Source organism: Pelophylax lessonae (assembly GCF_965119305.1).
Source record: "Pelophylax lessonae genome assembly, chromosome: 1".
In the NCBI taxonomy this organism is placed as follows: Eukaryota; Metazoa; Chordata; class Amphibia; order Anura; family Ranidae; genus Pelophylax; species Pelophylax lessonae.
This window is the reverse complement of record NC_138768.1, coordinates 230,086,779-230,110,971: the sequence shown is the minus strand read 5'-3', so window position 1 is coordinate 230,110,971 and position 24,193 is coordinate 230,086,779. Positions and strand designations below refer to the sequence as shown.

The window sequence follows — 24,193 nt, the reverse complement described above, 5'->3', positions numbered from 1 at the left end:
ACACCCCAGGGGGACGCTTTGGGCAGTCCCATTCTTTTTTCATCATGTTGTCAAAATACGCGGGAAGGGGGAAAACCTTTGCCGCTCTGGATGGCTTGTGAGTGCCGAGCGTAACCTGCGCCGCAGTCACAGCTGCGTCCTCCAGTTTCAAGGTCTCACACGCATGGAAACAACCAGTGCGTCCACCAGCGCCTTTTCTTGTGCGGTGGCGGAGGGAGAGTTGTCATCCTCACTATCAGAGGAGACAGGGCGCGAGGTAGTAGACCCGGCAAAGAGACCCACGTCTGCCGTGGCTGAATCAGATTCAGAATCTGATACATATGATGAGGCAGGGGAAGGTGGGGGGCGTTTTTTGGTACCTCGCCCCTTACAGGCCACCTCCACCTGGGACAAAAAGGATTCCAAGATCGCCGACAGTGCATCTATGGATAGCTGGGTTCCAGAGGGCCCTTGCGGCCTCATTGAGGGGTCAGGTGGGGAAGAAAGTTCTGCAGGGTCCATGGGGCACCAGGGGAACCCCTCAGCAAAAAAAAAAAAAAATAATAATGTTTTTTTTCTTTAAACCCCTTGCCGACCGCCGCACGACTATATACTGCGGCGGTCAGCCCCTCCTGGGCAAAGTGACGTATCGGTACGTCACTCGCCCACGAGCCTCTAGAGGGCAAGCGTGCGCCGCTGGAGGCGCGCTCCCGCTCCTGCTCGTTCCCTGACATCCCCGCGCGAGTGACCGGCGGTTCCGATGTCCGCCGGCCACTCGCGAGCACCCGCTGGAAAGGGAGAAAGGCAGACGGCTGATGTAAACACAGCCGTCTGTCATTCTCCCTGATGTAACTGCTATGTAGGATCGTATGTCTCTGTGGTTACATCACTAGCCATGCCCCCCCACAGTTAGAATCACACCCCTAGGGATACATTTAACCCACTAATCACCAATAAAGTTAACCCCTTCCCTGCCAGTGTCATTTTTACATTAACAGTGCATATGTATAGCACTGTTTACTGTAGTAATGTCACTGGTACCCCCAAAAGTGTCAAAAATGTCAGTCAAGGGTCCGATCTGTCCGCCGCAATGTCGCAGTCCCGCAAAAAAAAAAAAAAAATTGCAGATTGCCGCCATTACTAGTTAAAAAAAAAATACAATAAAATAACAAATTTTTCCCGTAATTAGTAAACGCAATAACTTTTGCGCAAGCCAATCAAAATACGTTTATTGCGGGTTTTTTTTACCAAAAATATGTAGCAGAAAACAAAACAAAAAATTTTGATTTTGACATTTTTTTTGGGGAATTTCATATTAAAAAATGTGAAAAATATTGTTATTTTTTCAAAATTGTCGCTCTTTTTTGTTTATAGCGCAAAAAGTAAAAATTGCACAGGTGATCAAATACCACCAAAAGAAAGCTCTGTTTGTGGGAAAAAAAGACGTCAATTTCATTTGGGTACAGCGTCGCACGATCGATCGTCCTGTCGCCGGTGGCGCAACCCCCCCCCCATCGGCCTTACGCCTGGTCCCAGCCCTCAGGGAGTAGCTTCAAGCATCCCATAGCCCCAGTAGTGAGAAGGGGGATGCGATAGGTCGGGGGGGGGGGTGCGACAGGGCAGAGAAGAACCCGGGGGTGCGAGTGCCCGACCTAAGGAGGGGCCCGCGTCCACCCCAAAACCCGCTTGGGGGAGAGGGGGGGGGGGACATTTTACTTACCATACCTGAAACAGGCGAGCGCCATCTCCTGACAGAATCCCTCTCTGGGGGTCTGTTGGCCAATAGTAATGCTGGGACTCGGGCCTAGACCCGGTCGTATGCAACCTGGCGAGATGTTTAACTCGCAGGGCCAGTCCCTGTCCGGTGGGACTATGTCGCGGTCGACCTAGCGCGGAGCTGGGGTCTCCGTGCGCTCGATGGCCGGCTGGGGTGACCACTGGATCTATATATCCAGCCCGTCGCCCAGATCCAGCTTAGTTGCTTGTAGATCTCAGAGGGAAAAAAAACGGTGAAAAAAAACATCAAGAAAAAAAAAAACTCTTGCCAGGACCAGAGATCCCAGCAAAGGAACTAGGTCTTTACTCCTGACTAGGCAGATTAAAACTGACATCCTATAGCAGAGAGGGGGAGTATACCTTCCTGGGACTGCCCATAGGGGTAGCCCGAACATTTTTTCGGCCTAGTGTCCTACTCCTGTAGGGTGCAGTATCACCCTACTATTATGAAGAACAGAGACTGCATCCGTCAATGAACGATAGAAAAAACCCTTTGGTTGAGTTTCAGTTTTACAGCCCCGAATCCCTATCTCCAGGGGAATTAAACCCCAGTTGCTTCTGGCTAGTGCTACCACCTGCCAAACATGACTCATTCAAGTAAATGGGGCCACTCTGCTAAGCTCATGCAATTGCATGCTTCTGTGGGGTCCAAGGGGTTATAGCAGATGGTGAGAAAGAATCACAAAACTGCATGCTTAACTCCTTGTTTGCAGAGTGGCCTCATTCACTTGAGTGGGTCATGCTTGCTACACTCACCAACCATGACAGGGGGTATAAATTCTGCGGCGGCATGTGTTCACTCCTAGCCAATGCAGCTAATGGGGGTGCGGCTCTGAGCCCCCTATAAGGCTGCTTTCACACTGATGTGTTGCAGTTTACCTGCACCTGCAACTTTTCTGGGCTAGCTGTGCTTTGCCATAGATGTCTATTACATCATGCAGGCGTGGTGCCCCTTCTGAAAGAGCACCAAACCCACAGGATATAATAGAAGTCTATGGCAAAGCGCAGCAGACCCGCAGGACAGCTGCAGGTACACAGCACTGCACCTAGCACATCCGTGTACAAGCAGCCCTATACTATTATGGCCAGTATTCTTTCCTGCTGCTGGCACCACTCTGGAGACAGCTAACCAGGATAAGAGGTGGAGTGCAGTTGGTATCACTTCGCATGGGACAGGAGTCAGCACTATAGAGGAGGCATCGGCTTATACAGCTCTTGCTTCCTACTACAGCTCCAACATTACAAGTAGTCTCTCTGCATTCCACTTTGTTTGATGCTCTGGAATGGTGGGTCAGCAAACCAAGACTGCGCTCTACAGGTGGCTGACCCGATTTAGAATGACACCTCAATGCACAATTACAGCACCCATGATACAAAGCACCATAATGCCCATGCTATTCGCTGTGGTGTGCTGCTGTGCTTGAGCTGTTGCCATGTGTGTTTAACCCATTCAAAATGGTCTTCCTTAACACAGTTAATATGTAAAACACGATTTGCTACTAAAGTCCAATTCCAGGATAATTTCTCCCGCGCTCCAGTGCTTCCTTCTTGCCCCTTAAATTCCCCCAGAAGTATGTTATGTCTTCTTTTTTATAATACCTACCATTTTCAGAGGTCTTCCGTCTAGCCATGTAATGCCATAGGGGCCTCTTTTGTCTTCACGTTGCAGTAGGTGGTCCTCAATCATGACGAGAGCAGCACTGATGAGATGCTCTACACCCACAGTCTGGAAGACTGAGGACATCTTGGGGGAGATTTACTATAATCTGGTGCAGCTGTGCATGATAGCCAGATTATAACTTCAGCTTGTTCAAATAGGCTTTTACAATCAAACCTTGAAGCTGATTGGTTTTTATGCAGAGCCACACCAGATTTTGCACTCTCTAATCTTAGTAAATATCCCCTTGTGTCAAAAAGAGAGAACTCCAGGAGAGCTCTGGAAGATGCTTATTGAAGCCTAACCTTTTTTATTTATTCTGTTTACACTTGCTCTTCCCAAACTTGTTAAGCCAAAAAAAAATGTTGAAAATGCATAAATAGAAAGCATTTGCTTACAGGTTTTAGAGATATATCCTGCAAGACAATGGTCCATACAATTCTGTACTTTGTGTAGAGAAGAGCATGGTAATTGCTTAGACACACATTTTTCATTGAAACACACAGTTGAAAGAATACGCAAGGACAACAAATTTTCTGTAAGAAAAGTGAGTATATTTATGGTTTGCTTTATAAAAGTTACTATAATACAATGGTACAGAGTATTGAATTCACAAAAATATGAACAGATATATACAGGCAAGACACACCCACAAAAAAAAAAAAAAAAAAAAAAAACACTTTCTTCAAAACAAAGTACATTTCCAAGGCAGTTTTATGCACAAAAAATCCCTAAATGTAGAAGTCCTTTAAAAAATAATTATATAGAACCCGCAAAATCTCTTCGGCAGAGATTCCAAAACAAAAGCTAAATGATGCTAATGAAAAAATAAGTTCTTTTATTGCAAAACCTGTCACTTGGCTTCTGGTTGATTTTTATTATTTTTTTGTCATTTTTTTTTTTTTTTAGACTTTTGTGAATTAAAAATATCCTTATATACAAAATAATCCCACAAAACTTTCAGCAGTGTGCCATTAGATTTTATTTTATTTAAACAACCCCTTTAAAATATTCCTTATAGTGTTTTATTTTTAACAAATACTACAATGGCAATTTTTATCTGACAAATGAAACAAAAATATAAATGCAGTTATTGAATAATCCAGTTGTGAGTCACTGCAATAGCCTTTGCAAATATTTTGCACGTGTTCCTGGCCATCTAACAATGAAGCCAAGCTGGTTTAACACTCTTGCAATTAGAAAATTGTTGCACTGCTTCTGGAAGCAAGAGCATTAAAATGCTTTATGCATACTGCAATACAGATGTTCTATCTGGGAATAAATACAAGATTTATAATTATATTGCAGGGGGTCCTCACACTTTCTTCCATTTAATTTGTTAATGCTTCTAAATTACACAGAACATGACAAAAATATTTATACAGAATGTACATATTATAAAGCTTGACACAAGCTAAAATTTGCTACTTGTTCACTCCAATATACAATGCCATATCACTCTTGGTTCCTTTTCAATATGCTAAAAGTTGTCTTCTTGAGCTAAAAAGGAAAATGCCGGTTCCTATGTATGGCATACACAATCTACCTTGGCAGGTTAACTTTTGAACATATTGAAAAGAAACCATTATATCTTCAACTGTAACATAAAAAAAAAAAAACTCAAAATTATAATATTCACTTCAGTTATTTACACACCTTTTGAGACGCAAAAAAATATGTCGGCAAAGAGAAACCAAATCCATCTTGTTTCTACAAGAAACAAATGCTTAGGGATTGAAGTGAGTCTTTGTACACAAGATGCAAAATTCTGGGTACATTGAAAACTCTTCATTTATATATACAGTATATAGATATACATATATACACAAGCACACACATAGATTTTCTTTTTCTTTTTTTTACACAAATGCACAGATAAACCACTGGATGAAAAAATTATAAACCTTGCTTCTGTTGTTTTTTATTCAGTTGATTTTTTTTCAATTATTATAAGAATAGTTATTTGCATAAACTGCAATCTTCCCAGAGGAGCTGGAGTTGAAAAAGACATTCTATAAAAAAGGCTGCTAATGGAGAAAAATAGGAATACTGGGGCTGCGCATTTATTAAAAAAAAAAAAAAAAGAAAGGAATGCTAGCTTATATACACTTGAAACAAACACACATACGTTTCTTAATTTACAATTCAGTACAATATAAACCAAGCATTCACATTTAACTATCAAAGCGTGATGGGGTCCTGTCACAAAGTCCATCAAAGCATGATGGGGTCCTGTCACCAAGTCCATCAAAGCGTGATGGGGTCCTGTCACCAAGTCCATCAAAGCATGATGGGGCCCTGTCACCAAGTCCATCAAAGCATGATGGGGTCTTGTCACCAAGTCCATCAAAGCATGATGGGGTCCTGTCACCAAGTTCATCAAAGCGTGATGGGGTCCCGTTACCAAGTCCATCAAAGCATGATGGGGCCCTGTCACCAAGTCCATCAAAGCATGATGGGGTCTTGTCACCAAGTCCATCAAAGCATGATGGGGTCCTGTCACCAAGGCCATCAAAGCATGATGGGGTCCTGTCACCAAGTCCATCAAAGCATGATGGGGTCCTGTTAACAAGTCCATCAAAGCATGATGGGGTCCTGTCACCAAGTCCATTAAAGCATGATGGGGTCCTGTCACCAAGTCGATCATTTTTCTTAAACCACATGCACCGTTGTGTGATATGTAGAGAAAAAGGGAGGGAAGAAAATTTGTAACAGACTTTCACTGTTATCACCATGGCCTTGGAAAGGAGGTGTTTATCCTCTTATCATATTCCATGCTGTTGATGCCCTATTTTCTAACTGGTTGAGGAGTGTAAAGGTCTGGGCACATGCTAAAGGCCTTACTTATCAAAGTGTCTGAAGGAACAATTATTCATAATGTACACATTAACCAGATTCTTCTTTTTTTAGAGAGATATTAAATAAGGTCATACGTGAGAACAGAACATATTAAGTTCTGTCAACGAATATAATAATAATATTAATAATAAAAAAAACGACACTAGATGCTTAGCCATAATCTTAATTTGTTCCATTCTTAAAATATTATTTCAAGCAGTTCTACAAGGTTATTTTACCCTGACATAATTTATACATAGGTAAGTCCACACGGGTTTTGTTAGTGTTCTTGGGTCAGCTTACAGTGGTTGTAAACCTCAGTCATGAAATCTGAACAAAGCACATTTTTATATCTGTAGTGTTTACTTGTCTCTCTCCAAAGCCGAGTGTCATTTCTCTCTGGTGCTTCAATCCTCCGTTACCAGTATGTGTCACTCCTGACACTATATACAATGGTGATGGGGAGGAGAGCTCAGCACACAGTTGGTCTCTTCACAACATAGCTCTGCATAGTTCCTTCCTTCTTGTCCTGTGTGTGAAATGGGGTGTGTCCCTTTCCTCCAATCAGCTCTCACACACAGTACAAGAGCTCTAACTGCAGCCCCTCCTCTGTGCTACTGAGAGATGCAGAAGGATTTTCAGCACTTCAGGGATGTAGGGAAGAGAGGGTTGTAGATAAACAAGTAAAACTTTTATAGGAGGATTTGTTTCCTCTTTGCGTATCATCCGAGGCTATTCACTTCACTAGGTATATGAGAGTGTTTACAACCACCGTAAGGATGTGTTATTCAAACAAACCTACAAATTCATTACGCGCTGTTTAAATCTCATGAATGTGTTCCCAATTTAGGAAGGGGCTGTCAATTTTTAAGGGCTAGTTTATACTAGTGTTGCAAGCTCTTCAGACACCAGTTGACAGGCTGTTTTAACCCCTCAAATTCCCCACTTGCAATCTGCAACTGCACTCCCCCCTTCTTTGCCTTTGCAGGGTGAGCAGTTGGTGGGCTGTAAAGACACGGCTCAGAAGTGCATTTTTACTGCCCCCCAAACCCAAGTTTAAATAAGGCAATATTTACCCTTAGAAAATCTAGACTGACAATTTGCCTAATTAACTAAAAAAAAATGAAATATTTTACCGTTTACCTGTATAGGCTAGTAAGAATTCACTGCAAGCTTGTCAGACACTGAGTGCTGAGAATAGCAGCAAGTGCTGGTATTTAGAGTCACACAGGGTTTCCATATCATGACTATTGATATACACATGATAGAATGCATGTTGGCCAGAAGTGAATTGAGTGTGAGGTCATTAAGAAGCAGGTGAGAATTCATCTGGAAATGTAACATCTCTCAAGGCAGGTACATAAGGTATACTGGGGATATTCAGTAATACTTTATTGTACAGCTCTTGATGAATAAATAATCTTTGGAAGACACGAACGTCACTATAAGCTGAATCATATTTTTTAACAGTGGAGAGCAGTATGTATGGGAAGAAAGCTCAAGTAGCACAAAGTGGTTTATAGTATTGTAAACCTTTATGTAAAGTGGAGCTGCTTGTGTGCATAGTTATTTAGAACGTTGACAAAAATCTAAATCAAAGTTTTGTACTTCTATAAAGTAGAAATATAAATGTTACTGTGAAAGGGTTAGCGTTTTGCTACAAGCAAGCAGAGGTGTAATTGAATGTAAAGTTACAGCTTGCAGTTTATGAACTCTTGCAAGTCTAAAATGGCGGAGAGCATTAAATCACAGAGAATACGCAGTCTGGAATTTCTAAAAATGCTGCTAAGGCATGGAAATATTTAGAGATACAAACTATAAATTTCCTCGATACCTTAGGTTGTGCTTTAGGTTAAGTGTCCTGTTAAGCAAACACTTTTTTTATTTTTTTATCACCTGTAATGTTGTATGCTGGAAACCTAGAGTGGAATAAATGTTCATTTACTATAAATATTAAGAATGTGTCATGCTGTGCTCTACTCTGGCTGGTCCAAACAGACTACTGGGATGCAGATCTATTAAACAGAACTGCAAATTCAAACTGGTAATAATATAAATTCACAGAAAGGGCTTCCCCTTTATAAAGATAATGTAGGACTGCATTTGAACTGTTCTTTCCCATACATAAACACTGTGCCCTTACAGAAAACACCCACTGGCAAAAGACCGAATTCGGGGCTTGGTGTGATGGATGTAGGGTTAAATTATCCAGGTCATACTAGATCACTTTGATGCAGATGTAAGTAAAATCCGAATGCAAAACATATAATGCTCCATTCACGTCAACAAACATACATGGAAAAAAATATTTTAGTGTATAGAGAATCATACTCCTTCTTACATAAAGATCCATGTAATGTCCACCATTCTGATCATAGAATTCACTTAAGTGAAGAAAGCAATCTAAACATGTCTAAGATGTGATGCCGTGCATTCAAGGGTTAAAGGTCTGTGATAAAACACACTCCATGAAAACTGAGTGAGAGCTCTCTGCTAGAGAATATTTTTAGTTTAGTGTAAAACATCTCTAATATGCTGCATTTTCTAAAACCTAAACTAGTTAAGTACTGCATTGCAAATGGGAAAATCTCTTACCAATTAGGAAGATTTTCATTAAAAATGTTCTATCAAGCTGTTCATTTCCCTTCGATATAGCTGGGATTCTCTGCTAACAGAGTCAAACTGCTTCAGTGGAGTGAAAACAAAAATGCCAATTCCTTGAAACCCGATTGGATATCTGAAGTTAAATAATGCTAGCATGAAAATGACACATTTCATAAATCAGCCTTACTGGCTCACTAAACAAATGCCAGCCATCCCCATACTACTTTGTGACTGGTTGTTTCAGGAGTCACAAGTGAAAGAAGGTAATGTATTTTTTTTTCAACTGAACTACTAAAGGGGTTAAAAAAATGGAGAATTGACATTGTTTTAGGCTGGGTTCACACAGGTCAGGCTGAGGTTTGCAGTTCGGTGTCCTGTGCTTTTGTATGTACAGGTTTAGGTGCGATTCAGGTGTAAATTTTTCCCTGAATTTGCACCTGAACTGGACCCAGAACTGCACAGGATCCTTTTTAAATAGCCAACGCAGCCGTCCCGGACATGTGTAAACTGGCTTCATTTAAAGCAGGTTACACTCACATGTTGAAGAAAGATAACATAAAGAGGGGCGCACCGACCTAGTGCATTACCAATAAAAACATTTATTAAAATAGTAAAATGCATAAAATATACTCACAAAAATAATGTGATAATACACACAAACAATTCGAAAACACTCATCGGAAAGCACAGGTGGTGTCAACAAGGTGACGTTCATAAATTCAGTACATACAGATAATGTGATATATATATATATATATATATATATACACACACATTTTATTTGCGTTTACTGTATTTACTGTATTTATGAACGTCACCTTGTTGACATCACCAGTTCTTTTTTGTGCTTTCCCGATAAATGTTTTAGAGGCTGTGTATTATCAGTGCAGCTGCCCCTACCTATTACAGCTGGGGGGTTGGGCGGATCCTGCTGCCGTGGTTAGTTGGTTCTATCATCCCCCGCCTGTTGACCTTTGCCCCCTATGTGGCGGGTCCGGAGTGGGTGAAGCCAGCCTCCATTTAGCCCCCCACCTGTGTAGTGTGCAGCAGCAGTACTTCTTGGCTCTGACGAAGGGGGTTCGCCCTCGAAAAGCGTCAGCCTAAGCCACAGCAGCTCCGTGCGTTTCACCGCACGCCGTTCAGCATTACGCAGTGCCTGGCCACCTTTGAGACATCTTCACCTATTTATAGAATTGTTGATATGTGTGTATTATCACACTATTTTTGTGAGTATAATTTATGCATTTTACTATTTTAATATATGTTTTTAGTGGTAATGCACTAGGTCGGTGCACCCCTCTTTTGGTTATCTTTCTTAAGTTTGTATTGGATACCCTTGGTCCAGAGGTGGCAGCAAGACCTTCAGTCATACCCATCCATTTTTATTGGGAACTTCCCTCTTCCTTCCCATTATTGGACTCGAGCGCAGGAGATTTGAACTACACTCACATGTTATGTGAATTGGATGCAGTGAAAAACACATCCAATTCGCATATATGTGAACCCAGCCTAACAAGGCAACTGAACAGTAATCACTAAAACTGCACCCAAATAGAGGAATTCATTTCCAGGCAGAAGGAAATCACACTTGATATCCACAAGTGCCCACGCTATGACACTAAACAACATGATTAATTTTGTCAGTGGACTGCGGAAAACATAAAAAAACAAGTTGTTGTACTCAAATGATAAGAATATGAGCTGCAATAATATTAAAGATAAATGCAAGCTGTTCTTAGCGCCACACTGCAATTCATTTTTGCTAGGTAGGTATACACTGATCAAGCCACCCAGTTACTGTACTAACCTCTATATCAAAATCAACACTTAACTCAATTCCTATAACAGAACAGTTTCACAGAAGCCATTTCAGTTGCTTAAATTATTGTCTAGTCCATTATATGGATCTTTCTTTAATACTGGCAGCAGTGTATAGCTAAAATAAATACATTAAAATTTCTGCCATGTAAGAAGGCAGCCACTGCCTACTAGACATTCATTAGAAAGCTACAAGACAGTATTTTTCTTATAAAGCCTGATGTGCCCCAGTGACAATACCAATAAACTCAGGGACATTATAATGCAGCTTGATGCCTAGTGCTCATACCATGTTGAAAAGCACATGCATGACAACCCCCTTCACATCTATGGTGTATGCAGGCTGATGTGCACATACAACACGGGACTGAATTGTAGTGCATTACAGTAGAAATAGTCGGCTCACTGCATTGTAACATGGTGTGTGTACATGTATGCACCAGTGTACATTAGGCTGGTCTGCAAAAATGCATCTATTGGTCTGTGTGCATGAGCCTTAACCCTACTATATACAGGCAAGAAGAGCTACATCCAGATGAATGCATGATTTGGCATAGGCTCTAATGTACAAGAACATTAGTAACCAAGCCTTTTGTTAAAATTATTATAAAAAAACGATTTCTGAGAATCTGAAGTGCAACATTATCTATATTTTAAACAAACAGCACGAAGGCAGTTAAATTAAATTTAGATATTTCAGCAGATGCTGTAACAACATATGTGGACTAAAGCCTAGTACACATGCGATGGCCCATGTGTATGACAGCCGATCCGACAGAAGCCGGCCATTCGGTTGGCTTCTGTTGGATGTACATACTGGAATATCACCAACAGCCCAACGGGGTTGTAAGTACAGCGGCTCTGACCGGAGCACTGTTTACTCATGGTGTGTACTAGGCTTAAGGAAATGTCCAATTTGTGACATTTCTTTGCATTTATCCATGTTATTTATTTTCAGACTACCGTGAAAGTGCACAGCTGCCCAATTTAGGGAGGGGGAAAAGAGCCCATCTACCAACCCTGGACCATGGACAAACTGCTGACCAGAAAGATTTATTTATTTTAGCTGCTTGTTCTCTGGTCAGTGCACTCCTCAAATACCCTTTTATATTTTATATACATGTGTTAGAAAACGCACGTTCCATAGACAGAACAGTGATTGAATAAATAGGCTGTGTTGTAAAAGAAGAAGATGCCGAGAGAAGAATGGTCTTTGCTGAATGAGAATAGGAATTATTGATAACACACGAAAGGATGACTGGATTTCTCCCAGAAGTGGAGACTGTTCTAAAATCTTCAGGACCAGTGCAAACTGGCAGCTAGCAGCGTACTCCCGGATGCAGCTAGACACCCACTAAAGTCTAGAGCATTAATGGCATTAGGTTGTATATTATGCATGTTAGTCATCTCTATGGTGAACACAGACTATAAAACACTGTTTATGGGTCAACAATGAAGGGCACTTCAACAAACACAGGTATGTACTTTGGTGCAGACTGTGCACAGTACAATATGCAGCAGCCCTGCAGGAGCAAACCCATCGAATATTTTAAACAAAAAATAAATGTCCTGACTAAGAACAAATATCACAGGAATGGTATTGGACCTTTGGTCTAAGCCTTGCCAGATGCCATCCCCCGTCCAAATAGAGTGCTTCCTTAGCCAGTAAGGGCATGTTAATTGCACAGGGTGACTTAGCAGGATTTAGTCCTTAAGGTCAAGCCCTGTAACAAAAGTTCAGAGAGAAATATTTTATGGTTTATAAATAGTAATAGCATCCTTTGGTATTTGCTCTTAGGCAAGACTTTTACCTTTCAAAATATCGGACATTTCATTTTAAATTAAAAGTGCTGAGGAATTCAGGGAGCATCAAGGAGCAGCTTAACACCCATATTTAGGGGACCTGCAGTAACCAGCAAAATGTCATCTAACAAAGGTATAGCTTTAGATAAAAAAAAATCCCTTCTAGTAAAGCCAAAAGGTAACATCAGTCTTCCAATGGATACCATTACAGCATCTCCTCTTCATATTAATGATGATCACCTGATAAGAAAACTAGCAGCATTTATGACAAAAAGGGGAAAAGGTACCGCGTTAACTCCAAAAAGAAACAAGGTCGGCTTAGAAAATGCTTTCCACTGGTATATGTTTTCGGTGACAGTCAACTTATTTTCTCCGCAGTGAAGTGGAAAAGAAAAATAAACACCAGGATCCATACAATCAGAAGCAAAGTCTTAATGTACATGTGCTCTTGTTGCTCAAAAGCCCAAGAGAAGTGCGAAACCATTCATTTTTTTTTTCTTTTATAACTTTTTTTTTGGCAAAAGTGCAACTTACACCTATATCCTGCCGTCCACTATAGCTGAAAGGTGCAAAAGAAAAGATGGGTGGTTAATTCAGCGTCCCTCTGCAGTTCTCTGCTCCACAAAGACAAGGGATCTTAACGTCCTCTATCGGGAATTTATAATCGTATGTAATCTCTTCATTCACATTGATATACTGTTTGGAGTAAATGACGATCTTCTTTTGGGACTCCACAGTGATGACCTTTGCGTAGCAATTGGGCTGCAAAAGTGATGGTATGAGAAATGAGCATGGGGTATATTAGATCAATATCTTCACATGTGAGCTCCCCCCTCTCCATTGGTAATTACATTTTTATTTCAATAAAGGACTCTTAACGTTAATGTTACTGAGATTCTGTAACCCACATGAGCACAGACTGAACACCAGTATGAACTAACTCTCACCAGGCCGGAAACAGATGGCTACCCATATTCAGTTAATGAGATCATGGCTCAATGTGAATAGGCACACTGCATTATCATAAACTCAAAAGGCATATCACAGGGTCAGGGACCCTTACCTAAAGCAGCAGGTAAATAAAACATAATGCTTTGAAGGAGGAAATTATTAAAAAAAGGTAGGTGAGGTAATTGATTCCTCCAATAGCCATTTTACTACTATGCTACGGACATAAGGGTTAGTAACCCTTACATCCACTGCATTTCACAAGGCTGTAAGCTCATGGTCATTCCAGCAAGCAAGAACTTATTACCTAAACTCGGTAGTGCTCAGTAATGAACATTTCTGGTTTTAGTACTGTGCCAGGGCAGCAGCAGAGGAGCATCCCGGTCCATCTCCCCCTCCTGCTGCCTTCCCTGACTCTTAACAGCAAAATTACCAGCTGTAAAAACGTCAGCTGGGACTTGTAGTCAGCAGGGACAGTAGCAGGTGCTGTGAATGACAGAGCAAACAAGCTATACAGAAAGAAGGCAACCACCCCAATTTAAAACCAGCCTCTGCTGCAAGATGCCTATGGAATGGCAAATTACATCACAAACAGGCAAATGTTCCACCATGCTTACTAGCTACCTTGCTAAAAAAAAAAAAAAAAAAAAAAAAAAAAAACAACAACACAAAAAAAACCCACCCTAACAATTCATGTTAAAAACATTTTAGTTTTTAAATTTTTGCAAACATATATGGAAGCTGCAGTGCCTACTTCAAGGCTTCTTTGTGTACTGCAGTCCCAACTCTAAGTTGAAGCTTATAGAGCAGTGGATAAATTAAGGGCAGGTTTGCCTTGAGGAAGTCCACCCCTCCCTAAAGGCACAGGGACACATTGGACACCCAGCAAGAGCACAATAGCAGCTAAAAAGATATCCAATGTGTTCCAATGCCAAAATCCAGCAAACAAGCTTTACAAAATGATGACAACCACCCCACATTTATAACTAGCTTCTGTAGCAAGGTGCACATGGAAGGGCACTGCATTGCTTTTCAGCTGCCATTGTGCTCTTGTTGGGCATCTAATGTGTCCCTGTGCCTTTAGGGAGGAGTGGGCTCACTCCAGGCAAACCTTCCCTTCATTTATCCACTGCTATATGTGCTCCAACTTGGAGACTCTGAAAAATATAGAGTTAGTATACAGAATACAGAGGAGCCTTGGTGTATGGACTGCAGCATCCACATATTTGCAAATGTGTGCAACTAAAAATGGGATTTTTGACTTACCGTAAAATCCATTTTTCTGATGTTCATTGACGGACACAGCTCCTGATTCTTCTTAACCATTGGATTATACTGCCCCCTACAGGAGTAGGACACTAGGCAGGAAAAAGCTTGACTACGCCTATGGGCAGTCCCAGGGGGTATATACCCACACTCGGCTATAGGCACTCCGTTTTGTTACAAGCAGTGACAGAAGAAAGCCCACTCCACAGAGGGGTAGGGTGCTGTGATCGTCAAAGAAATGGATTTTCCGGTATGTCAAAAATCCCATTTTCTCTTTCCTTCTTTGATGGAAACAGCTCCTGATTCTTCTTAACTATTGTGACGTCCCAAAGCAGTGTCAAACATGAGGGGTGGGAAAAGAACAGATCCCAAGGCTAACCATAGTGAACCAGGTAACATGGAGCTCAACCAGAACAACTGGAGCTCACCCTCAAAAAAAAAAAAACAATACACCCTCAAAGAGGACCAGGTCCTCTAAACAGCAGCCTGCAAAACCTTGCGGCCAAAGGAAGCATCCGCAGATTCCAAAACATCCATTTTATAAAGCTCTGTAAAAGTGTGTACAGACGACCAGATGGCTGCCTTGCAAACCTGCATCACTGATGCCTGATGATGGAAGGCCCAAGAGGCACTAAGCGCCCAAGTAGAGTGTGCCTTAACAGGGAAAGCAGGAAAATGACCCCTAATTGAATAGGTTTGAATCACTGTCTGTCTGATCCATCTGGAAATGGTCGCAGCAAAAGCGGCCAACTCTTTGAGGTCCAACCGTGGGTACAAATAGTGAGTCTGACTCCCTAAAAGACTCTGTAGCTGCCAGGTACAACCTTATTGCCCCAACTACATCCAGGGAATGCAGAGCAATTTCCTTAGGATGTTTAGGCCTGGGAAGGCAACACAACGGCTTCATTTAAATGGAAGTCAGAGATGACCTTTGGAAGGAACAATGGACAGGGACGAAGAACCACCTTAGGTCTGTAAACCAACAGGTAAGGTGAACGACAAGACCACGCTGCCAGCTCAGACACCCTGCATGCAGAATTAATAGCCACCAAAAAGGCCACCTACTGGGACAACATAAGCAGGGGAACCTCCCGATATTTTTGAAAGGAGATTCCTGGATAACTGACGACACCAATTTGAAGACCCACAGCGGTAATGGAGACCGCACTGGAGAAACCAAGTGTCGAGCTTCCTGGATAAAGATACGCATCAAGGAAAGAAAACCGCTAAGGCTGAAACCTGGCCCTTAATGGTACTCAACCCCCTGTTGGAGGAAAGCCAAGATCCGAGCCACCGAAAAGGAGCGGGGGAGAAACCCAAAAGACTCACACCACGCAACGTATGTCTTCGAAGTACGAAGGTAGATCTTCCCAGAGGTAGATTTTCTAACGTTTAACAGCGTGGAAATCACAGATTCAGACAAACATCTATCCTTCAGCACCTGACTTTCCACAGCCAAGCCATTAAAACCAGCGACTGTAAAGCAGGATGGAAGATTGGCCCTTGGGAAAGCAGATCTTCCCTGAGAGGAAGCCTCCAAGGACCATCGGCGACCAGCCGTACCAGATCAGCGTACCAAGACTGGCGAGGCCAGTCTGGAGTCACTAGAAAGACTAAAATCCCCTTGCTGACTCGATCCTGCACAGGAGTCTTGGCAGAAGTTTGAGAGGGGGAAAAGCATAAATCAGACGATATTGACGCCAAGGAGCCACTAATGGATCTGCGACATCGCCAGAGGATCCCGAGACTATGCCACAAACCTCTGTACCTTCCATGGAATGTGTACAGCAGTGAGGGCTGGAACGATCGCTCTGCCCACCTTAGAATTCCGGCTACTTCCCGATCCACCAGGACACTTTTTGTGCCCCCATGTTGATTGACATAGGCCACTGCCTATGGCATTGTCCGACTGAATTAGTATCGGACACACCTGAAGATGAATTGTCCAATGATCCAGACAAAGACCGATCGCTCGGAGTTCCAGTACATTGATCGGCAATCTGGACCCTTTGCGAGTTCAGAATCCCTGAGCACAAGCTGTGCCAAGGACGCTTCCCCACTTGGACAGGCTGGCATCCGTGGGAACAACCGCCCAGTACAGGGGGAGAAGGATTTCCCTGTCAAAGTGCCAGAGAACGAAGCCACCTCTAGAGACCGTGGATTCTTGTCCCATTTCACCAGAATCTCTTTTTGCAGAGATCTCATGTGGATCTGTGCAAACGGAACCGCCTCAAAGGTAGACGCCATCAGGCCCAGCAACTGCATGCAAGCACGGAGGGATGACTGTCTACTGGACAAGCTAAAACTGCTTCCTGCAATTTCTGGAGTTTTTCCAGAAGAAGCAACACTCTGGTTGAGGCCGAATCCACCCAGATAATCCAGCTTTGTGGATGGAACCAGAGCAGACTGAAGGTTCAGAATCCATGGCAAAGCGGAGGAAGCACTGGTGACCGGCACATATTGGAATGTGAAGGTAGGCATCCTTGATGTCGATAGAAGTGAGAAAATCCCCCAGATATAGGGATGCCACTACTGTGTTAATCGACTCCATTCGGAACTTCTGTACCCGCACAAGGCAGTTTAGCGCCTAGAGGTCCAGAGCTGGACGTATTTTGCCTTCTTTCAAGGGAACTGTGAAAAGGTTTGAGTAAAACCCCAGAAAACATTCCGAAGCCGCAACTGGGACAAACACCCCATGCAGTAACAAGTCTTGCACTGCCCCAAAGTGACCCCATAAGCGATCTGGGGACAAGTGCAGGTTGGAAGGGAAGAACCTTTCTGGAGGAAAAGACAAACTCGATCTTGTAGATCATGCAGAAGAAGCCTTGTCTGCAAGTCTGGAAGTCGTGGCTTGCCAGACCAGGTCCTCTTGGAAGGCCCTGAAGGACTTTTATCCTTTGAGGGATGAAAAAAGGCCTCATGAGCCGAGAAGAATGGCCCACGTCTACTAATGATGTCAAAGGAAGCTCCAAAGGTGATTCCCCAAAAAGGGGAGATCAGATAGGGCCTTCTTAGAAGTCTGGTCCACAGACCAGCATTGTCAGCTAGATAAGACTCTAAAGGACCACTAATACAGACAGCCAAAAATCAAAGGAGCCGCATCCAAAGAGGCATCACAGATAAGCTGTAGCCCCTGGATCAACTGATCCGCCAGCTCCGAAAAGGCAGGGGGAAGTCGTTTCCCCTCCAGGTCCTGGCGTAAAAGTTTAGCCCACTCGTCAGTGTTTGCGAAACCAGGGCAATAGTAAACACCGGCCTAAGCCGAACCAGCCATAGTAAAACATATGACGGGCCAGAGCCTCAGCTCTGCTATCAACCGGATCTTCAAAGGCCAAAGACTCCTCAACCGGAAGGTAGCTTTAGTTAACCTGGAAACCAGCGAGTCCACTACAGGTGGGACTGTCCACTTATTAGGCAGAGAATACTTACAAGGATACCACATAGCAAATTGCTTAGGGTGCGATTTGGACAACTCAACTGTTATGTGACAATGTTGTCAAAGTAAGCGAGAAAGGGAAACACCCCCACCACAGTGGAGGACCTGTGGTGCCATAAGGGACCTGCACCTCCAACGCAGCTTCTCTGCCATGTTTAAAATTTTTCGCTCTGACACAATCAGTGCATCCACCAGTCTCTTTTCATGCACGGCTAGAGGAGCAGAGGAAACATCCTCATTGTCTGAGCACTCAGGGTGTGAAGACCCACGGGGACCACCAAATCTTTAGAGGGCTGGGAGGGGGCAGGGGAACTTAGGGGTCCCACTGTTCCAGGGAGGGGCCCACGTCCATCCACTAAACCCTCCAGGGGTAGGGGCGGGGACCAGCTACTTACCATACCAGGAACAGGGTGGGCACCGCTCATGACAGACCACCGCTCCATCGGGATGTGGCTGGCTGTCGGCCAGGAGGAACAATGCGTATATGGCCGAGGCCAGGTCGTATACACACTCGTGAGACATTTAACTCGCAGGCCAGCCCCCGCCCAGTGGGGCTATGTCGCGGCTGACCTAGCGCGGAGCTGAGGCCTGCGCACGCTCGCTGGCTAGACTGGGGTGACCCTCTGGATCTAGATTATCCAATCCGTTGCCCAATGTGGTAGTTGATAGTAGATTCTCACAGGAACAAAATAACAAAGATAGGAGAAATTGCATTTACAGGAAAAAAAATACCAGGACCAGAGATCCCAGCAAGGAACTAGGTCCTTACTCCTGACTAGGCAGAAACAAAACTGAGTGCCTATAGCTGGTGTGGGTGTATACCCCCTGGGACTGCCCACAGGCGTGGTCAAGCTTTTTCCTGCCTAGTGTCCTACTCCTGTAGGGGGCAGTATAACCCAATGGTTAAGAAGAATCAGGAGCTGTATCTGTCAATGAACGAAAGAGAAACCACTGTTTTTAGCGTGAAGTGTTAAGAGTGGTCTTTTTCTTTTGTTTGTAGGTTAGCTGGTAAGTGTTCTAGGAAATTTTTATCTGTTTGTGATGTCAAAAACAGAGCCTCTGAATAGTGTTAGGATACACTGCTCAGACTCAAAATACAAATAACAGTGTTTATTTAATTCATATGAAGATCAAAGGAGTTACCTTTCATCTGCATACAATGTCAGTTAAAGCAACCTTACATAGGGATGTACATTGCAGATGTGAGTTTTACCGCATGTTACTGCTAAGCACAAGTGTGAATGGGCCCTAAAGGGGTTTATATTAGAATAATCTTAATTAGGAGGAAGCAGTAAGACACCCTTCATATACGTCCAGTGCAGTGCACCAAATGTACATTAGGAGATGCTGTCACCACACCCATGTCACTAAAAAGAAACACCTCCCTATTAACCGCTAATGCATATCTCTCCAGTGATCCTCTGCTGCCTACACATTATATATAGGGTAGCATAAGGTAATGGGTTTAGCAGCTGGTTCACTTCCGGTTTACTTACCTCATTGCCGATTGGACGCAGAGCGTTCCAGCAGGGCTATTTAGATGCCGGATGTTGTCGTTCAGGTCGCGCCTCCAGTTGAAGTCGGACATGACGAAACCGGTCGGGGCGTGACCTGACGACACATCCGACATCACGGGACACGGCAGAGGAGCTACCCGGAAGGGACTGGGCTGGCGTGGAGTTAGCCCAGTACACTGGACGAGATAGGCTTCCTTTCTGACCGGAGACATGATATTCAATGCCTACCCATATGCTTTTACATGTGAGTGCAAAATTTTTATGTTTTAATAAAGCAAGTGTTTTGACGGTACTTCACTATTTGGAGCCCTTCTCTTTTTCCATAATACCATTACATTGAGGAAAGTGTGTGAAGGATACTTTTATGCGGCAGTGGTGAAGTGACTCTGGTCTTCCATGCGTGTATTCCCTACATCTGTATGGTATCCCTGCTCAGTTTGCTCTGGTGTGAGAACACTTGAGCATCGTTTTCTGGTGAGTTGCCATTTCTGCTATCTATCGGTGTGACACCTGGTGGTGGATGGTGATCCATTTATATACTTCACGCACTCCTGGATTTATGGACTTTTAAGGACATTGCTTTTCTCTACATGTTTTTGAGTGTTTATCAAGCAGTATCTTTGACAAGCATGCTTTTTACACTTTAAGTCATCTAATAGTGATTTTATGCGCTACTTCTTTTCCATTTTTGTATTTCCAAATATTATCCAGTATTTGTTTAACCACTCTACTACCGCTCACGGTAATAGTACTGCGGCAGAGTGGCTCGTTCCCGTCCAGTCACGTAGTATTAACGTGACTGGACTCCTCCCCTTTTGGGCGGCGCTTGCGCGCCGCCGGAGGCTCGCTCCCGCTGTTTTCATTCACAGCGGGAGTCGGGCCAGGGGAGGAGCAGCGGCGATCGCCGCTGCTCTTACCCGATCGTCGGGGATCGAGTCTGGAGATCCGCCCGCTGTGTGTAAACACAGCGGGCGGATCTCCATAGTGACAGGGAGTGACAGATCGGACTGTTCAGCATAGCTGGACATCCGATCTGTCCATGAATCACATAGTCACCTCCCCCCCTACACGTCAGTAAGCACCAGGCATACATTAACCCCTCCCTCTCCAATAAAATTAACCCCTTCCCTGCCAGTGTCATTTTTACAGTAACAGTGCATATATATAGCACTGATTACTGCAGTAATGTCACTGGTACCCCCAAAAGTGTCAATAATGTCAGTCAGGGGTCCGGTCTGTCCGCCGCAATGTCGCAGTCCCGCAAAAAAAATCGCAGATCGCCGCCATTACGCGTTAAAAAAAAAACACCAAAAATGACAGAAATCTTTCCCTTTGTTAGTAAACGCAATAACTTTTGCGCAAACCAATCAAAATACGCTTATTGCGATTTTTTTTACCAAACATATGTAGCATAAAACAAATTGGCCAAAAACTTTTAAAAAAATTGGTTTTTACATCTTTTTTGGGGGGAATTTCATATAAAAAAATGTGAAAAATATTGTTATTTTTTCAAAATAAACGCTCTTTTTTTGTTTATAGCGCAAAAAGTAAAAATCGCACAGGTGATCAAATACCACCAAAAGAAAGCTCTGTTTGTGGGAGAAAAAGGACGTAAATTTCGTTTGGGTACGGCGTCGCACGACCGCGCAATTGTCAGTTGAAGTCGCACAGCGCCGAATCGCAAAAAGTGGCCTGGACGGAAGACAGCAAAATCCTCCGGTTGTAAAGTGGTTAAGTAGCAGCAGTGTTTCCATACTATAGCGGTCAAGTGACTGACTCCTCCTAAAGCGCAAAGATATTTGGACTTGACAGTTGGTGTCTAAGTTTTTATATATATATTTAATATTTACTAGGTAATGTCAAATCATGGTTAGGGTGATCTCACTGCTGCCTCTAGGCTCCAACAAATACAGACACTAAGCATTTTGAGAAAGGACCAGCAGGGGAATTGCTGGAAAGTTATCAGTGGGTAATTTTGCCTTGAATAGGCGATATGATAGTGTCTCTTTAATGTGCATTGTGTTAAGGCAGTTTTTTAATTTAAAAGCTGGTGCTAACACACTAGTATGAACCTTTTTTTTCCCTTAACGTAGCATACCACAAAACACAGATGGTTTCCATCTGTGCATTGTTATGCACTGAAGCACAAAGGCATTGAGGTGTGCTGGGAAGGTGAATTGGAGAGCAATTCAGAATGGATGGCACTGCATTTTGCTGAAATGTGGATCATGCCTTACCACACCACGTGGGTGTGAAGACAGCCTCAAGCTATTTAGCTCAAGTTGCTTATTTACAATTTTATCCTTTTTCCTTTTTGAAGTTATATCGTGTGCGTACTAATAATGATTTTAGCTTATTGTAACTAAAAATATAGTTTTGATAAAAAATGCGCAACTCTCATGGGACAAACAAACGTAGACCATAGAACTATCATTTAAAGTGGATGTAAACCCTCACATAAACCCAGTGAAGTGAACAACCTCCAATGATACACAGAGATTAAACAAATCTCCCTATATAAGTTTTACTTGTATATGTGCTGTCTTCAGCTTTCTATACTGTTTAAAACGAGCACATCCAGTTAGAATTTTCTCTTACTGATTCACCTGTGGGTGTGGATTTTTGCCATACACTGTAAGACAGCTAATTGGAGGAAAGGCACACACCCTCTCTCTACATAGGAAGAAACATGATGAGCTGTGCTGTGAATAGACCAGCTCTCTGCTAAATCTATTTATAGCACCCAACCTGACACAAAATTCAGTCTGGTTTTATCTCAGTTGACGGAGAACTTGTCAGAGCTGATAACAGAAGAACAGAGCAGGGGAAAGCCACAAGACTTAGAACTTTGAAGAGAAATAAGTAAACACTACAGACAGATAGCTGTGCCTAGGTAAAATTTCATGAATGGGGTTTACATCCACTTTAATTCTATAGCCCTTGCACTTTCAAAATAATGGATGGTTTAGGGGGTTTATTCAAAAAATCATAACAAAAAAATAATCTAGCCACCATAGTTAAAATATGGAAGGCAGGGCCTGGCAGTGAAGGGGATATAAAAGGTGAATATATATATATATATATATAACACACACATACATATATATATATATATATATATATATATATATATGTGTGTGTGTGTGTGTGTGTGTGTGTGAAGTGTTAGTTAGTAGGTGTATCTGATTGCTACCATGACAGCTTTAGCAAAAATTAGTAGAATAGTTAGTGTGGCCAAATAAAGCAACACGGTAGTAAGCAATGTAATAAATGTAAGCATTTGGTGTAAGGGTCATATGGGGGTAAGAGCAACTTCATGTATATGCAGATATTTACATTTTTTGAGGAGTCAATGAAACAAAGCCTTTGATGCACATGCCTGATCCACTCAGCTGTGCACAACAAGCAGATGACTGATTGCTCCTCACCCTGGAGGAACAGGTTCTTGTCTAAGGGCACCATGCATTACAGACTGAAATGTCATTGCATCTCAAAATGTTTCAAGACATCAAAATGTCCAGCCTCTGAGCGATTTGTAGCTCAAAGCTACAAAACGCTCAAAAAAAAAAGGCTTTTTACTGCACCTGTTCACAGTTTCAATTGAAGCTTGTAGCCCAAAAAACTACATGAGGTTCTTCTGAGCTGCAGGTGTTACTGGCCCCAATAAAAATAAGTGAAAATGTTCTTATTGTGAGATTTTATTACCCAGTAACTAGCTTTATTTTGTCCAAAAATATATATTAAAAAAAAAAAAAAAAAGCTGAAGCCTCAGATACCCACAAAAACTAGCAAAAACTAGCAAAAGCATCTGTACAAATGCTCAAAAAAAACCTGTAAAAATGAAGATGCTGATCACACGTGTGAGCGCAGCCTTCCTTAACTTGATCTCATTATAGCTGCAATACAAAGTGGGTGTGCTTAAAAGTGAAGCTGTAACGACCGTGGACAATCGGAATTTTTTTCTTACTTTTTAAGGTTTTTAAATATGTGCTTTTATATATACACAAGCATATACGGTATATAGAAATAAACTAAAGCACATTAAAATGACCTTAAAGGCTACTGCTACTCACAGCAAATGCCACAGTCATTGGCTGAATAATATAATTGACCATGGTGTAACCTTTCTGAGCAACTCTCCAGTCACACACTAAACAAATGGCTCATGTAGTCTTTTTTAAATCCCAGTGTCACTTCCCTCTTAAAAACTGAAACAAAACTATACCGTGAATATATTTGGGCATGTTATCCATACCCTTTTATGTAATGCAACATGTCATTTAAATCTGATAACCCTTTGTTAGGTAGACCCAATCAGCTGTATAATAAATAAATCTCAATAATCAACATTTCTCTAGTTTAAGTCTCTGTCTAGTTAACACATAATAGATTACTCACATTGCAGCTGTGATTAATAAACCGAGCAAAATTCCCACACTTTGTGGCATCGATAATGGTATCATGGTCCACCCTGAACATATAACTGCTCCCAATCCCTTCATCTTCATATCGCTTCTCTCGCATGTCTGCAATAACCTAAAAAAAAAAAAA

The 24,193-nt window shown here is 42.5% G+C and overlaps 1 protein-coding gene across 1 annotated transcript in view; it reads right to left on the bottom strand.

Annotated features, from left to right (window-relative positions):
• Positions 1 to 12,297: 12,297 nt before the first annotated feature.
• SETD1B (SET domain containing 1B, histone lysine methyltransferase) overlaps positions 12,298 to 24,193 on the bottom strand; it is a 136,568-nt gene continuing 124,672 nt past the window's right edge. The window contains exons 17-18 of the mRNA XM_082261769.1: positions 24,041 to 24,178; positions 12,298 to 13,237 (exon numbers count right to left, since the gene is read on the bottom strand). Coding sequence (XP_082117895.1) covers positions 13,064 to 13,237; positions 24,041 to 24,178 — 312 coding nt within the window. The 3' untranslated portion in view covers positions 12,298 to 13,063. The remainder of the gene's footprint in view (positions 13,238 to 24,040; positions 24,179 to 24,193) is intronic.